The sequence below is a fragment of the Rana temporaria genome, chromosome 3 (assembly GCF_905171775.1).
Source record: "Rana temporaria chromosome 3, aRanTem1.1, whole genome shotgun sequence".
NCBI classification, from domain to species: Eukaryota; Metazoa; Chordata; class Amphibia; order Anura; family Ranidae; genus Rana; species Rana temporaria.
The window spans coordinates 406,290,517-406,308,223 of NC_053491.1; the positions used below are offsets into that span (position 1 = coordinate 406,290,517).

Sequence of the window (17,707 nt, forward strand, 5' to 3'; positions counted from 1 at the left end):
CAGCAAGAGATGTTCATTACCACTTACCACCAAATAAAAGCCAGATTTGTCCTGAAAAATTCACAAATTTGTGGTGTGTGTGTGTGTGTCGGTGCAAAAAAAAAAACTTAATTGTGTCAAATATATATGTTTGCTGCAGTTAAATGTTTCCCACCAAGATTGTGGGATAATTGGTTACAGGAAAAAGGTGCTAACTGTGCATTATATATATATATATATACAAAGCAATATTATGATGTCAAAAAAACAAAATTTAAAATTGGTAAATCCCCAAAAATGTATAAATGCAGGAGGAAAAAATACAGTGCAGGTGCTATGTCTTCAATGCTGATCAACTATTTCCCATGTGCTCAATTTCTCATCTGTGGCTGAACAAAGATATTTATCCACCAACTTGTGAAGACACCCCCACCTTCTAAAAATAGTCGCTCACCAGAAAAAAAGCTACATATGCGCCTTTGGTTCATATAAGGGATAATGAATAAAAAAAAGTGATCAAAAAATAGTAAAAAAAAAAAAAAGAACATGTATGTGCTAAACTGACTAATAAATCAAATATCTACTGTGCAAAATGAGCATCACCTGATGAAGTCACGTGTTGTGACGTAATGCATAGGGAGTGGCCGGATACCAAATGAACTGGAAGTGAAGTAAGAGGTGTCTGCAAAGCTGTAGTTTGTACTTCTTCTCTGCTGTTTTTTTAACTTTTTCCCTTTAAGTGCCCATTTAACCACTTGAGGACCCCTTCACGCCGATATACATCGGCAGCTGGGCACAGGCACGTAGCATTCAGGAGCCCAGCCCTGGGTCGCGCTCGCGACCTAGTCCTGAGCCCTGTGACCGCGGACCCGATCGCCGCCGGTGTCCATCGATCGGGTCACAGGAGCTGAAGAACGGGGAGAGGTGAGTGTAAACATACATTCCCAGTTCTTCTGTGGCTTGTCACTGATCGTCTGTTCCCTGTCATAGGGAACGACGATCAGTGACGTCACACGTCCAGCCACGCCCCCCCCCCCTACAGTAAGAGTTGGTGGATAAATAGCTTTGTTCAGCCACAGATGAGGAATTGAGCACATGGGAAATAGTTAATCAGCATGGAAGAAATAGAACCTGCACTGTATTTTTCCTCTTGTATTTTTTTCCTCCTGCATTTATATTTTTTATTTTTTGGGATTTTCAGTTTTTTGGCATTATAATATTGCTTTGTTTATATTTTATTATTGCAAGCACAGGTTTGTGTGGAATATCTTATATAATTGCATATTTTTTTCCCAAGCACATTGGGGCACTTTATTAATATTCACTGCTGAAATAGAAGTGTTATAATACAACACAGTAACGTAGTTATCACCTTTTTACTATAATCCACAAATTAGTTATGACGATAATGTACAGTTATACAAACACATGTCAAAGTTGCAAAATTGTGTTTAAGCATTAATATTTGTTTTACCCTTAGGCACGAAGGGGTTAAAGTGGAAGTACGGTTCACTTTTTAACTTTACAGTATCTCACAAAAGTCAGTACACCGCTCACATTTTTGTAAATATTTTATTATATCTTTTCATGTGACAACACTGAAGATACTTTGCTACAATGTAAAATATTAAGTGTACAGCTTGTATAACAGTGTAATTTTGCTGCCCCCTTAAAATAACTCACACAGCCAACAATGTCTAAACCGCCGGGAACAAAAGTGAGTAGACCCCTATGTGAAAATGTCCAAATTGGGCCCAAAGTGTCAATATTTTGTGTGGCCACCATTATTTTCCAGCACTGCCTTAACCCTCTTGGGCATGGCGTTTAACATCCACCGGCTCGGTGATGTCATCATGGAGGAGTGGAAGAAGCAACCTGTGAAGCTCTGGTAGAGACCTTGTGCTCCTCCACCTTCTGTTTGAGGATGCCCCACAGATGCTCAATAGGGTTTAGGTCTGCAGACATGCTTGGCCAGTCCATCACCTTTACCCTCAGATTCTTTTGCAAGGCAATGGTCATCTTGGAGTCGTTATTTTGGAATACTGCCCTGCAGGCCCAGTCTCCGAAAGGAAAGGGATCATGCTCTGCTTCAGTATGTCACAGTGCATGTTGGCATTAATGTTTCCCTCAATGAACTGTAGCTCCCCAGTGCCGGCAGCACTCATGCAGCCCCAGACCATGACACTCCCATGCTTGACTGTAGGCAAGACACTTGTTTTTGTACTCCTCACCTGGTTGCCACCACATACGCTTGACACCATCTGAACCAAATAAATTTATCTTGGTCTCATCAGACCGCAAGGCATGGTTCCAGTAATTCATGTCCTTAGTCTGCTTGTCTTTAGCAAACTGTTTGCAGGCTTGTGCATGATCTTTAAAAGAGGCTTCCTTCTGGGACAACAGCCATGCAGACCTATTTGATGCAGTGTGGCATATAGTATGACTATGAGGACTGCAATGCTAGCAGCACTCATACGTTTATTTCCCCAAAGACAACCTCTAGATATGAGGCTGAGCACGTGCATTCAATGTCTTTAGTAGACCATGGTGAGGTCTGTTCTAAATGGAACCTGCCCTGTTAAACCGCTGTATGGTCTTGGCAATCTTCTTATAGCCTAGGCCAGTGATGGCGAACCTTGGCACCCCAGATGTTTTGGAACTATATTTCCCATGATGCTCAACTACACTGCAGAGTGCATGAGCATCATGGGAAATGGTGTTCCAAAACATCTGGGGGTGCCAAGGTTAGCCATCACTCGCCTAGGCCATTGTGTAGAGCAGGGATATGCAATTAGCGGACCTCCAGCTGTTGCAAAACTACAAGTGCCATCATGCCTCTGCCTTTGAGTGTCATGCTTGTGGCTGTCAGTGTTTTGCTATGCCTCATGGGATTTGTAGTTCTGCATCAACTGGAGGTCCGCTAATTGCATATCACTGGTGTAGAGCAACAATTGTTTTTCTCTTCCGTTCATGGACGGACACAGCAGCATTGACCTTAGGGTTATATACCTTCCTTCTAGGAGACACTAGGCAGAAAGAAACAGCACTTTAAGTGTTAAAAATACTTTTCTCAGTACAGCACCTCCCAGGGGGCGTGTCCCCCGGGTACATCCCACTCTCTGCAACATCCAGCCTCAGTTTTAATCTGCCTAGCGTCAGGAGAGGACATGGCCTTTCTGGAGCCCATGTGCGCTGGAGATTTTTAGCGTTTATTTTTCGCTTTATTTGATGTTTGTTCCTGCATTTTTGGATCCTGAGATCTACTATCAACTGCCGACTGGGTGACAGGCTGGATCTTGATCCTTGTAGTCCCCCCCCATGTTCGGCCATCGAGCGTGTGCCGGCCTTTAGCTACGCCGTCCACGACATGCCCCGTTGCTCCAGGGGTGCCCGGTGAGCTATATGCTACAGGGCACACATATGACCGGTCTCTATGGCTGTGTCACAGTGTGCCGGGCCGACAGCCATGCCGCAAGCAGACGTTGGTTCTGTCTGGAATGCCTCCAGCCGGTGGTCGCAGGATGGCTAAGTAGTATCCCCTTGCCTCGGCAGGGTGTTTTCGGCTGGTGTATTCCTGGGGAGGTCGACTGAGGGTCTGTCCTGCTTTCCTCTCTCCCTTTCCCCGTTCTGGGTGGCAGCTGTGAGGTGGGGGGTCCACCTGAGGGGGGGCTCTGCTACTGTGGGGTACTGTATTTTTTTTATTGTGCTGGTGCTGTATTTTTTATTGTGGGGTACTGTGACAGTGTCTGCTGTATTTCACTGTGTGTTTTACACGTGTACGGCCGCCATTTTACCGGAGCCGCGGCGCTATATGTCGGCGGCCATTTTCTTGTAGCCCGCATGCTGTTTTTCTGCATGTCGGCGGCCATCTTAGAAAAGTTTTGGCCTCTAGTGTCTGGAATAACGGCGCCAACACCACAGTTTTTTCTTCCTGATGGAACATCACGGCACAGGCAGCACTCTCAGCTCTGCACAGCGGTACAGCCTGGTTCTGGGTGGGGAGTCCCCGGCTCTCTGTAACGGCCGGGAGGGTGACCGGTGGGTCCTGTTTTTTTGTCTGCAGTACTAAGGTGGCATTTTTAGGTGGGACAGCATGGAGTCTGAACCACAAGGGCCCTCATATGAGGCTTCTACCCCCAACCATGCCAGAGTTAACCCTTAGTGCCCCTGCGGCCTCGTTGGATGCTATGACGGCAGTCCTGGAGGCGTTTGTTGCCAGGATTGAAGCGGCAAGTGGCCGGAAGGGGATAAAAAGCACCCCCTCCCTGAGCCTGCTTCTGGGGATGTCTCTGAAGCAGAATCAGGTGCTGCTTCTGCATTTGACCCTATTTCTGTCATGTCAGATGATGCAGACTTGGCCCACGCGGACAGTGAGGATGACTGCTTCAGGGTCAAAGCAAGATAAGGAATTTGTTGGAGCTCTTATCACTGCGGTGCGGGATACTCTAAAACTTGAGGATTGATTAGGCGGGAGGCATCAGACACTTGCCGGTCCCTTTTGGGTTCCGCAAGCCACCCCGCACCGCAAAAAAGTGTTTCCTTGTGTTCCGTATCTGGACAAACTGTTATACAAGGAATGGGATCGGCCGCAAAAAGTTTTTGCTGTATCAAAATACTTTGCGGTCCATTACCCATTTGAGGAGGATTTCCTAAAAAAAAAAAAAAAAAAAAAAAAAATGGGTATCTCCTCCGTCAGTGGACCCTCCGGTGTTCAGGCTGAACAAGGCCACCACGTTGCCTGTGGAAGGGGCTCCCGCTTTTAAGGAGCCCGTAGATAGGAGAGCTGAGGCCCGCTCCTTATTCACAGTGGTGGGGTCGGCAGTGAGACCGGTTTTGGCCGGGGCTCTGGTGTCGCAAACACTTACCGAACAGGCTAAGTCCCTGGTACAGGAGCTGGAGGCGCATAATGCTCCTGAGCTCTGTGTGGACCTGGCCGACCAGTTGGTGCAAGGTCTAAAATTTGGCTGTGAGTCAGCCCTGGATACGCTCCCCTTGCTTTCCAGGGCCTCCGCGGTGGTACTACACTGCCTTGTGTGGCTAAAGTATTGGTCTGCAGACCAGTCCTCTAAGAAGTTCCTGGTGGACTTACCCTTTAAGGGTGAATGGCTTTTTGGGGCGTCCCTAGATGACATAAAAGATGCCACAGGCGGAAAGAGCACTATGCTCCCGCAATCTGGGAAGGGTAAGGAGCCTCGCCGTAAGCAAGGGCCCTCATTTACTGCCCCCAAGCGTTTTTTTCGCCCGCCAAGTGCGTCAGGAAAACATTTCCAGGGTGCCAAGGCGTCCACTGAAAGGCAAAAGCGCCCCTGGTACCACAAGCCTGCCTCCGCATGAAGGTCTGCCCCCGCCCACATCTCGGGTGGGGGGCCAGCTTCGGGCTCGGTGGAGGTCACTTCTTTCCGACCATTGGGTTTGTGAGGTAGTTTCCTCGGGGTACAAGATAGTTTCTCTCTTGTCCACCAAACAGATTTTTTTCCCTCCAACCTCCGGATCGCCTGAAGGATCTGTCAGGGGAGTGATTGTGTCGGTTCCCTCAACGGAACGGTTTCAGAGGTTTTACTCCAATCTGTTTGTAGTCCCCCAGAAGGATGGGGTCCGTCCAAGCCTGGGCCTGGCTAGTAGCTCAGGGCTTGAAATTTTGAGCCCTGGAAGAGATTAAGTGGCACCCCCGTACTTACGTGGTGTCCCAGATTCTGCCGTTTTTACAGCGTGGAGTGGATCAGGCTCTCGCCTTAAGTACGGTTAAGAGTCAGATCTCGGCTCTAGCTGTTTACTTTCAGCGACCCTTGGTGCGTACGTTTGTGCAGGGGGTCCGGCATGTGGCCCCTCCTGTGCGTCCTCCACGGGACTTGAATTTAGTTCTTTCGGCGCTTCAAGAAGCTCAGTTTGAGGACATTCAAAAGATTGCCTTGTTGACTCTGTCTCAGAAGGTGGTTTTTCTGATGGCAATTACTTCGGTCAGATGGGTATCTGAACTGGCGGCCTTGTCTTGCAAGGCTCCTTATTTGGTCATCCACGAGGATAAAGGTTGTTTCGGTTTTTCACATCAATAAGGACATTGTTTTGCCATCCTTATGTCCTCGGCCGAAAAACCCGACGGAGGCCACTTTGTATTCCTTGGGTTCGGGCCCTACGGGTGTACTTGTCTGCTACGGCTCAGTTTCGGAAGTCGGACTCACTGTTCATGTCGGTGACTGGTCCTAAAAAAAGGTCCGGCGGTCTCGTCGACCACCATTTCTAGGTGGATCAAACAGGTCGTGCTCCAGGCTTATGCCCTAAAGGGGCGGGCGCCTCCCTTCCAGGTTACAGCGCATTCGACCAGGGGGCGATGATTGGTGCCTCTTGGGCTTTCCGTCATCAAGCGTCTGTCTTACAGGTATGTAAGGCAGCGACCTGGTTGAGACGGTGTGGATTGACAAAGTTTTACAAGGTGGATGTGAATGCATCTTCGGATGCCTCCTTTGGCCGCAAGATTTTACAGGCGGCAGTTTAAGGTTGAAGTTCCTCCATTGAGGAACTCTGGTTTGTTTGGGGTGAAGCTTGGTTTGCTGTGTTTTTCCCACCCCTCAAATTTTTTTGACACTGCTTGGGGACGTCCCTAAGGTCAATGCTGCTGTGTCCGTCCATGAACGGAAAAGAAAATGGGATTTTTGTACTCACCGTAAAATCCATTTTTCCGAGTTCATGGACCGACACAGCACCTTTATTTGTACTGCTTGTCTACAAACTTAGGCTGGATGTTCCAGAGAGTGGGATGTACCTGGGGGACACGCCCCCTGGGAGGTGCTGTACTGAGAAAAGTGTTTTTAACACTGTTTCTCTCTGCCTAGAAGGAAGGTATATAACCCTAAGGTCAATGCTGCTGTGTCCGTCCATGAACTCAGAAATGGATTTTATGGTGAGTACAAAAATCCAATTTTCTTTGTCATGAGGTGCCATTTTGAACTTCCAGTTACCAGTATGAGGGTGAGAGCGAGATCACTAAATTTAACACACCTGAGACCTTGTAACACCAACGAGTCACATGACACCGGGGAGGGAAAATTGTTAATTGGGCCCAATTTGGATATTTTTACTTAGGGGTTTACTCACTTTTGTTGCCAGTAGTTTGAACATTAATGGCTGTGTCGAGTACATACAAGCCGTACATTCAGTACTTTACATTGTAGCAAAGTGTAATTTCTTCAGTGTTTTAACGTGAAAACATAATATTTACAAAAATGTCAGGGGTGTACTCACCTTTGTGAGATACTGTAGGTACTGTGAATATCTCCTAAACTTGCACTGTTTAGCAGATTTTCACATGGGATGCAACTGGTGATATCACTGGCATATGCGCACTGAAGGGACAGCATATCCTTGCTGTACCTTCAGAGCTTCGTGCCGGGGCTCCTGCATGGGAGTGACGCCATCGTGGCCCCAGCCATTCATTTAGGCGGAGCCTGCAAACCTAGAAGAAAGATCGGGTGAAGATGGAAGCGCTGGGCTGGAGGTCTCTGTGTGCAGGCAAGTCTTGTCAGAATGTGCCAGCATGCGGTGCATACTAGCACATTATGGCATAACACTGCAGGCGGCCCAATTTTGTATTTTGGGGCCGTTTACTACCACTTTAAGCTATTCACATGCTGAGAAAATAAGACAAGAACATGTAACAAAAAAGTTTATTTTATACTCTTTACAGAGAAAGAAAACATGACAAGAGTCACAAACTTATGTTACTATTAATAGCAGCACTGAGCTACATATTAACTGGTGATATCACATTTAAAAAGTTTCTATTTACAACAATCTGTACTGTGTCTACAATTGCCCACACAAGGCATTGGTATGCAATGATGAAGACTGATAGAACAGCTGGCATTTACTCCCCCACAGATGATGAAAGATCTTAATCCGAGTCACTGTCGCTCTCTGCTTCCTTCACATCTACACTGAACTTGTACTCCTGGTCGCAGCCCATGTAAGCATCACTCATAAAGTACAATGTATAATTATGTGTTCCGGTGGCTGGAGCCACAAAATCCAGTTTTACCTAGTGGCAGGGAATAAATACAAAAAAGCGCCATTAGAAAACACCAAAAGAAACATTCAAAGTTCTATACTATAGGAAATTAACACAGAGTAAATACAGTAAGTTAAAGCACGCTAACAATGTGCAGCAGGTGTGCAAAAGTGAAGTACTGCATCTTTCTAAAATATGTAAATCCTGACTTCCTGAAAACTGATGTAGGCACTGTCCCTCTCCCACAGGACTGCACAGCCAGGAGTATATGTACCGGATTTAGGGAGGTATTAACCACTTGCCAACCAGCCACCACAGTTTCTCGGTTGGCCAAAATCGACATTACCTTACGTCGCCTTTTCTTTTAGCCACTAGGGGAGCAATGACCGCCGGCACTCGCTACAGCGAGAACCCGGATCTGTGTGTGTGTGTAAACGCACAAAATGCCGGTTCTTTCAGGGGAGCATTATAATTATACAGGATTTATATAGTGCCAATAGTTTGCGCAGCGCTTTACATCAGGGAATACAGTACAGTCACAATACAAATCAATACAGGAGGGATCAGAGGGCCCTGCTCGTTGGAGCCAAGTTGAGACAGATCATGTGTTCATTCTAAGTATGAACACTGATCTATCTCTCCTCCTAGACAGTCCCATCCCCCTACAGTTAGAACACACATAAGCAACACATTTAACCCCTTGATCGCCCCCCTCTTCTCTGCCAGTGACATTTACACAGTAATCAGTGCATTTTTATAGCACTGATCGCTCTATAAATGTCAGTGGTCCCAAAAATGTGTCAAAAGTATCCAATTTGTCTGCTGCAATATCGCAGTCCGAGAAAAATCGCTGACATTTCAAGTAAAAAAAAAAAAAAGGCACGGGGCAAATAATTACAATTTTGCTAAGCCCAAGGGGAGGGGCACCTAGGATCAACCTGGTACACCAGGATTGACAGAAAATACTAAGGGAAAGCAGAGCAACCAAAAGAAGCACTAAATATTTACTGGGACAAGCCTCAGAGTAAAACACTCAAAATAAGGTCCAATAAAGAAAAATTGTTTGGACAGCTGCCGTAAATGCTAAAAAGCCTAACATAACCCTTACCTTCTTTTTTTTTTTTTAAAGAAAAAACCCTTGCCTTCTTTAGAAGGGAAACCTGGACAAAGAAAGTATGTCCAAAGAAGAAGAAGAAAAAAAAAAAAAAAGGGAGGTAATCAAAAGGTAGAGACCAGACAGACCGCAAATCTGGAAAATAAGATGTCCAAGTATGTCAGAGCTCTCATGGTACCAAATGTAAATGGAGAAAAGGGGAGGAGAAACCCTAACTGACAAGGAAATTGAAGGGTACGCTCGGACACCTACAATGCCTAACATAATATTTGAAAATCTAACCCACCCTTGTAAAACAACAGGAAAAAAAAAAACCCTGGCATTCTCTGTCTAGCAGCAAGGGAAGGAAATCCTTGTATTAGTACAAGGAATATTTCCTGATAGAACAAAAAAAATAAGAGTTTAGGTAAACTCCCTCATAGGCCTGTAAAAGAAATGTCTTCAAGTAAAAAGATCCAACTAAATCCTCTGGATTTACACTGTAATTAGTGGAATTCTGTAGCAGAGTGGCATGCATCTAACTTGCTGGTCCCCAAGGAAGTACATCTTTCAGCGATAGATACTTTCTGGCAAGGAAAGAACTGTACTCCCGTATAGAAATCCCATTGTTCAAGTGGGATGACCAGAAGAGGGGATCCAGAGGCAATATACTGACACTAGGAAGGATGGCATGAATAGAAATATTCACTCTACTGTATAGCGTAGGCAGGAGGTCAGGGAGGGAGATCTCAAAATCATCCAGGAGGTGAAGGTCAAGCAGTAGAGGTCAGATAGACAGACCAACTATCTGTTGCAGAAAATCAGACTCAGAGAGTAGACAATAGGGTGCATCCATTAGGGTAGCCTTACTAGGGAGGAGGGAAGAGGGGTGCCTGACTGACAGATGTAGAGTGGAAACTTGAACATTCAAGCTGCAAGGACGAATGTTAACAAGGAAATCATGATCAGATGTAGACAGAGACAGCTTGCCTACTATTCAAAAATAGAGAAACTGAAGTTCTGCTTTAGAAATGATCTTGGGGACTTGCGAATATTGTTATAGAAGCAGGCAAACCTAGAAAATTTGGTTTATTTTATATTGAGAATCTGCAGCAAGTGGAGAGGGCAGATGTAATTTAGGATTTTACAGCGAAGGCTGAAGTACAGGAAATATATGCAGAAAATACGATAGGTCCTTCATAGAAAACAATAGCAAAATCCTAAGAAAATACTTAATCACTTCCAAATATCCAAAAACAAACTTAGTCCAAAAACTGACATTTGCTAGAATACAAATATAATGAACATTGAGACTTTGATTTCCCACGAAAGAAAGTTAAATGCACATGTGACACAAAAGTAGAGGATGGCACTTTTAGAACTACAGCAAATGCTATAGGGAGAAGCAGCATCATCCTCCACTTTATAAACATACCTACGTATGATGAACATAAAGAAGACTCACCTTGGCTTTTTGCTGCAATGTCAGCCTCTTGATGGAGATTAGGCTGTTGGATTTGGCATCACCAATCACAACCCACCAACCTTCTTCACGTTTCTGAAAAGATTCCAGTAGACAAATGTTACAGCTGTAATGTATATAGTACTAATACACAGGTTACTTTGTACAAACTTAATACATGGAATTATTGGTTTAAATCAGTGGTCTCCAAACTGCGGCCCTTTGCTTGCCTTTATCTGGCCCTTGGGTCACTTTTCCTTCCACAGATACAAGACACTATTCCTTCCACTGAGATCAACAATGGGACACCATTTCTCTCCCCCCGACACAGACGATGGGGCACAATTTCTTCCACCGATACCAATGTTGGGGCACAATTTCTTCCACCGATACCAATGTTGGGGCACAATTTCTTCCACCGATACCAATGTTGGGGCACAATTTCTTCCACCGATACCAATGTTGGGGCACAATTTCTCCCACTGAATTCATTGATGGGACACTACTGCTCAAACTGACACCAACAATGGGGCACTATTATTCCCACTGAAACCAATGATAATGCACTATTCTTTCAACGGACACCAATGATGGGGCACTTTTCCTCCCACTAACAATGGGGCACGATTCCTCCCATTGAGGTCCTTGATAGGGCACTACTCCTAAAACTGACACCAATGGGGCACTATTATTCCCACCGACACCAAGGATTGGGCACTAATTCTCCACCTAATACAAAAGATGCACGGTTTACGCCCACTGACACAAGGATAATTTCTACTCCCACTGGCCAGTCTGGCCCCCTATAGTCTGGAGGACAGTAAACTGGCCCTTTGTTTAGAAAGTGTGGAGACCCCCAATTTAAATGAACCTGTACCATTTACAACAACGTTTGCTGGGTAGCTCATATCCTCTGCTACTGATGCTTTCAAAGGCATCCCTCAGAGACCCTCCAAAGACCCTGTGTAATTTCCAGTCTCAATCTCAAATTGGAACTTACACAAGGTTAATGGCTTTACCCAGCCCCTCACACAACGCAGGCCTGGCGACTGGCTGGGAAGCCGCTTGGAGCAGCTATATTGTGGTAGGCAGAGGAAAGTGACCACCATACCTGGAGGTACAGCATGTTACATAGGGGGCTCCAGCAGGGGAGCACAGGGAAAATATGCATCAGCAGAAAGGAGAAGTGGGCCATCAAATGAACCGGTTATAGTTGCTTTAATTTGTAGCTGCAGCAATTTCATATTTTCCCATTAGGTGGCAAAATACATTGTTTAATGCAAAGCGCATGGCTTTTAAAAAAAAATCTAAATAACCAACATAATATTTTTGTGATATGTAGGAAAATTGTTTCAATCAAGATAAACACTTTAGATCATGACCACAAACATTTTCCTTCCAATTTTATGCACACTTCCATTGTATAAAAAGTAAAAGTTATAAGATGAAGAAAGCCTACTAGACTAGTTTGAAAAAGAATGGAGTAGTACAAGTCTGAACTACATGGGGTGGTTACTGGCACTAGGTGTCAGAGACACTCTCATTTCAAAACCGGTTTTATTATAAATTGCATGTATTCCATATTATACAGCTACCTCATGGTATAAATAACACAGACTTTAAGGTGTAAAATCGAATTAGTATAAAACATACCTGGGGGAATAAGGGAGCAATTACAGGGCCTGTAACTTCCTCCTCCCGTTCCAGTTGAACAAGCACCACAACGGCACCACCACTATAAAAATGACAAAAAACAAACATGATATTTATAATATAAGCGCATTCATCAGGTAAATTACATTACTTTATAGCTATATGTAGATAACCAACAATGACTTGGCCGAAATTTGTTTAGTGGGTGTCCTTGTCGGTCCCCACCTACCCAACATCTGAGTGGAAAATTGTTAGCCGAAAACATCTAATCATATGCAGGCACTGTTCTGGTATTTTGACAGCTGCCAGGCTGTCCAGAAAAAGAAATTAAATCCATTTGTGTGGCCAGCTTTAATTTTGCCATGTACATTTGCTATGGTTGCCCATATGAACCAAAATATCTTGGATCATCTGAGGCCAACATAGGTGGTTGCTCCAGTTTGCACAGATAATCCCCCTTCCACTCATGTTTATTTAATTCCCATTATCTTCTAGCTTGCACATACTGTCCATAGCTCTTTATTAATAAACTGAAGCATATGTGCATAGTAAATCACTCACCTCCTAATAATGTCTTTCTCTGCCACCTCATAAGACAGCTCAATATTAGGATAGCGGTTACAGAACCTGGCCACATCTGCCATCTGAGAATCAGTGAGTTCCAGAAGTTCTGTGCGATCTTCATCTTCCATCTCCATGATATCAAACACGCTTTCCACTTCCTGAAAGACACCAAAATATAAGCTGCTTTTGTATCCAAGTTGTGCTCTTTAAATACGACGGCCAGTTCTGCAAGTATATGCATTACCTTATCTGTGCACCTCTTGATGTGCTCAGAAGTGAAGTGTGGCAACTGTTTCAAGTAAGAGTCCTTCGACCACATAGCTTGTGTGACCATTTGTGCCAGTTCCATAGCAGCGAGGGCTGGACTGAGCCAGCCATTACTGGAAAGCACATCCACACATGCCTGGATAAGTCGGACTGCCTGAAACAGAAGACAGTAGATAGAAGAATGAGTACTCATGCCTAAAAAGAGCACATGATCAGTTAAATATCTGGCAGTGCTCACTCACCTTACTAAGGATCTCTTCTGTGTCTGACTGGAGCTCTGCACTCAGTTGCATGCGGGTGAGGTGAGCCTGGAGCAGCAGGTTGGTCTTCACATGGGGGTCGTTGAATTTGGGATTGGTCAGTTTGTGGGGGACTTTCTGTGACAGCTGGAGAATGACACAATGTATATCAGAACAAAAATTCACCCATAACAGTTGTTTTAGAAGTATTTATTTAAATAATGACTCCACAGACTTCCCAACAAGCTTACTTACCACGTCATACTTAAAGCATAGCTAAAAACTTAACTAGTAGAAAGCTGAGAGCAAGCAGATTTTTAGAAGAGACATGCTAAGTCTCTTCTGCAATAATACGCACTTACCTGCCTGCTGATTTCTATTAAATGTACATGGAGCTGTGCATTGCCGACACACTTTGGCTGAGCCAGAATGACCAATTCCTACATGCACACGATGACTTCACCCACCCACCGGCTAATCAAGAGGCCAATAACCTGGCACAGGAGAAGATGACAGCAGCCGGCAAGAGATGTAATTGCAACATCTCTGGAAGGTGGAGGCGAGTATAGTCAGGAATTTAGTTTGGCTTAAGGTCACTGAGCAGTTATATAGGGGCAGGTCTCCCTACATATGTTTTCTATACACTAGGCAGTATGGCACTTTTCAATCAGCTTTCAAGTACAAATGTTTCCTAGATTCAGCAATCTAATAAAACAAGGGGTGGCAAGTACAATTCAAAACCATATTAATGTCTTTTTAAAAGGACATTTTCAACTTGCACCCCCTTTTTGTAAAGTTTGCATGCTTATAACCTGGAAATGTGGTTAAAGTGGATTGGTCAGGCATTGGATTTGTCCATAACAAACTGAATTCTCCCTTTCTTCGGCTATGAGAGCATCAGACAGTAAAAGGAAAATATGACTGCCTGCTGTAGGCCAAGACAGATCATTTTTGTTAAAAACACCTAAACTAAGGTTACATCATCACTACATATAAAGCAACAAATGTCAACCCAACATAATTACACGCGACTTCCTACCTGGCGCAGCAGGTTGTCCTCCCGATGACGGATGGGTATACTTTCATACTCTGCAGCATTTGAAATGATCTCGATCAATCCTCGTACCTTCGTCTTGGCATTTAGAGACATGCTGAAGAGCTCTGAGTAATGAATAAAAACAAGGAATGAGGTGAGAGAACACAAAAGGATTGACCAATACAGTGGTGTCAGCAACTGGATAAGGTTAGCCGAAGCAACCAGATTTAACCTTCCATCAGACTGCAACAGTCAACTATTGGCAAATTGACTTTGCTCTTTTTAGGCAATTATGCTAAAAAATATGAGGTGGAAAGAGAAAAGGACAACTGCTTACCAATTGTGGTGTAGTTAATGTAATAATAGGCTGCAATCATGCCCAGATTAAGAGGAGCCACATCCATTTCATCTTCAATGCTAATACACTTGGATTGTTCTAGGTCACTGAGAGTTTGTTCCACCAGTTCCGACAAGTGATCTGACAGATGTCTATGGGAAACACCTGAAAACGGCATGTTCATAGATCAGGTTAAAGACGGACATATTAACTCTGACATTAAAACTTAAAAGATTTTAGAATCAAATATAAAAATAAGGTAAAGTATTTGGCACTTGCCAAAAGAAACAAACTGTTAAAGAATATTAAGCAGTACTTTCAATACACATTTGAGAACGAAGAAATTCAATCAATCATACACCTGTAAATACTTGCTCATGGCAGTTTATTGTGACAGTAAAGCTAGCTCCAATCTAGCTCTTTTTCTGCACAGCTGCACCAAATTTAGTAAATGAACGCCAATGAGAATATATATATATATATATATATATATATATATATATATATATATATATATATATATATATATATATATATATATATATATATATATATATAAATAAAATAAAATACACACACACACACACTTTTTTCTGTGTCGTCCCGAGTGCTCTAGCCCTAAAGCTTAAGCTTTATAAGTTGATAATGAACATTTCAGAGTCAAAGGCTTTTGGGCAGCCAAGATCACAAATTTATATTTATAGATAGAGAGATATATATGTATTATAAGAATAATTTCATGACAGATTTAACAAATGAGTGAAATAGATATACACAGATCAGCCGTAATATTATGATCACTGACAAAGTGAACATTGATTATCGTGTGGCAATGGCACCTGGAAATGGGTGGGATTAATTTAGGCAGCAAGTGAATATGTTGTCCCTGAAGTTGATGTGTTGAAAGCAGAAAAACAGGTAAGGATTTGACAAGGGCCAAATTGCAATGGCTAGACTGGGTAAGAGCTCTTGTGGGACTGTTCCCAGTCTGCAGTGGTCAGGACCTACCCAAAAGCGGTCTAAGGAAGAAGAACCAGCAAACAAGCAACATGTCATGGGCAGCAGATGCTCACAGATGCACAGGACCGGGGAGCAAAGGCTGGTCTGTGTAATTCAATCCATTAGAAGAATTACTGTAGCTCAAAATGCAGTCAAACGACTGAAAGGTGGCAGAAAAAATAGTGAGTCGCAGTTTTATTGTGTATGGGGCTGCGTAGCCACAGACCAGTCAGAGTCCCCATAAGCTGACCTGTGTCCACAGCCAAAAGTGCCTACAATGGGCATTGTGAGAATCTGAACTGGACCATGAAGCAATGGATGAAGGTGGCCTGCTCTGATGGATTCAAGAATAGTTAGAGGAATATGAGTTTAAGGTGTTGTCGTGGCCATCACATTCTCCAGATCTCAATCCAGTCAAGCATCTGAGGAATGCGATAGAGTCCGATCCATGGAGGCCACACCTCGTAATTAACGGTACTTCGTATCTGCTACTGAAGACTTGGTGCCAATTACCACAGCATCTCTTCAGAGGTCTAGTGGAGTCCACACTCCAACAGGTTATGGTGGGCAGGCATAATATAATGGCTGATCAGTATAGATTCATAATTGTAATCCAGGAAAAGTTAAGAATAATGAGGCATACAGGAGGATTGTAAGAGTAAATAATTAAATCCAGTCTTTGTTCTCACCCTGCAGATTGTAGTAGTTTGGGTTTTGTGTCATTCTTCTGTACAAGAATGTCCAGGTCAGATAATCCACAGCGTCCTGTTTGTTTTCTACGGTTTTGGTGACAATTTCTGCATTGAAGTGGTCATGTAAGCAGTGATCCAAGTGAGATTCCACAGGCAGAGGCTCATACAGAAACTTCTTAAAGAAATCCTGGAAAACAGTTTATATGCAACAGTAAGAAAATGCGACCAAGACATGTATAAAATACTGGCTGAAAACCAGGCAAAAAACAAAGCTACAGACATACGTGCCTCAAAAATAGGAAGTGCAAAAAGAACAGCAGATCAGAGAAAGATGAATTATGACTTGCTGCTATGACTAACCGATTCCTGACCGCCGCATGCCGATAATATGTCGGCAGAATGGCACTGGCAGGCAAAAGGGCATACCTGTACGTCCCTTTAAATTTGACACCTAGCGGGCTGCGCGATGTTCGATTGCGGTGTGGAGAGGCAGAACGGGGAGATGCCTATGTAAACAAAGGCATTTCCCTGTTCTGCCTAGTGACATGTCGGGGATCTACTGCTCCGTCATTGGGAGCAGTGATCCCTGTCATGTCAGTGGTAGCCCATCCCCCCCAGTTAGAATCACTCCCTAGCACACACTTAACACCTTGATCGCACCCTAGTGTTTAACCCCTTCTCTACCAGTGTCATTTACACAGTGATCAGTGGATTTTTATAGCACCGTTTGCTGTATGACAATGGTCCCAAAATAGTGTCAAAAGCATCTGATCTGTCCGCCCCAAAGTCGCAGCCGCCATTACTAGTAAAAAATAAAAAATATATAATAAAAATGCCATAAAACTATCGCCTATTTTGTAGACGTAACTTTTGCGCAAACCAATCAATATACGCTTATTGCAATCTTTTTTTTACCAAAATTATGTAGAAGAATACGTATCGGCCTAAACTGAGGGAAACAATAGTTTTGATAAAAAATGTGGGATATTTATTATAGCAAAAAGTAAAAGATGTGTTTTTTTCAAAATTGTCACTCTTCTTTTGTTTATAGCACCAAAAGGAAAGCTCTATTTTTTGGGGGGAAAAAATAAAAAAAAGGACGTCAATTTAGTTTGGATACAGCGTCGCATGACCGCGCAATTTCCAGTTAAAGCGATGCAGTGCCGTATTGCAAAAAATGACCCATCACTGGGCAGCCAAATCTTCTGGGGCTGAAGTGGTTAAAAACCTTGCCTTTTATCAGTACTTTTTTACACGGCTTCATAAATAACATGAATAGCAATACATAACATTGACAAAAGACAGATAAACTGGTGAAAGATTGATTCTGAGGAGTTGCTTCGCACTGCCTTCTTTACAACATTGCTATTAACACCATGATCTA

The 17,707-nt window shown here is 43.6% G+C and overlaps 1 protein-coding gene across 1 annotated transcript in view; it reads right to left on the bottom strand.

The window, feature by feature from the left end:
• Positions 1–7,626: 7,626 nt before the first annotated feature.
• Positions 7,627–17,707, bottom strand: part of SNRNP200 (small nuclear ribonucleoprotein U5 subunit 200) — a 51,915-nt gene continuing 41,834 nt past the window's right edge. Inside the window, exons 37-45 of the mRNA XM_040345934.1 lie at positions 16,321–16,510; positions 14,633–14,797; positions 14,299–14,420; positions 13,263–13,406; positions 12,998–13,174; positions 12,751–12,911; positions 12,190–12,271; positions 10,540–10,632; positions 7,627–8,011 (exon numbers count right to left, since the gene is read on the bottom strand). Coding sequence (XP_040201868.1) covers positions 7,868–8,011; positions 10,540–10,632; positions 12,190–12,271; positions 12,751–12,911; positions 12,998–13,174; positions 13,263–13,406; positions 14,299–14,420; positions 14,633–14,797; positions 16,321–16,510 — 1,278 coding nt within the window. The 3' untranslated portion in view covers positions 7,627–7,867. The remainder of the gene's footprint in view (positions 8,012–10,539; positions 10,633–12,189; positions 12,272–12,750; positions 12,912–12,997; positions 13,175–13,262; positions 13,407–14,298; positions 14,421–14,632; positions 14,798–16,320; positions 16,511–17,707) is intronic.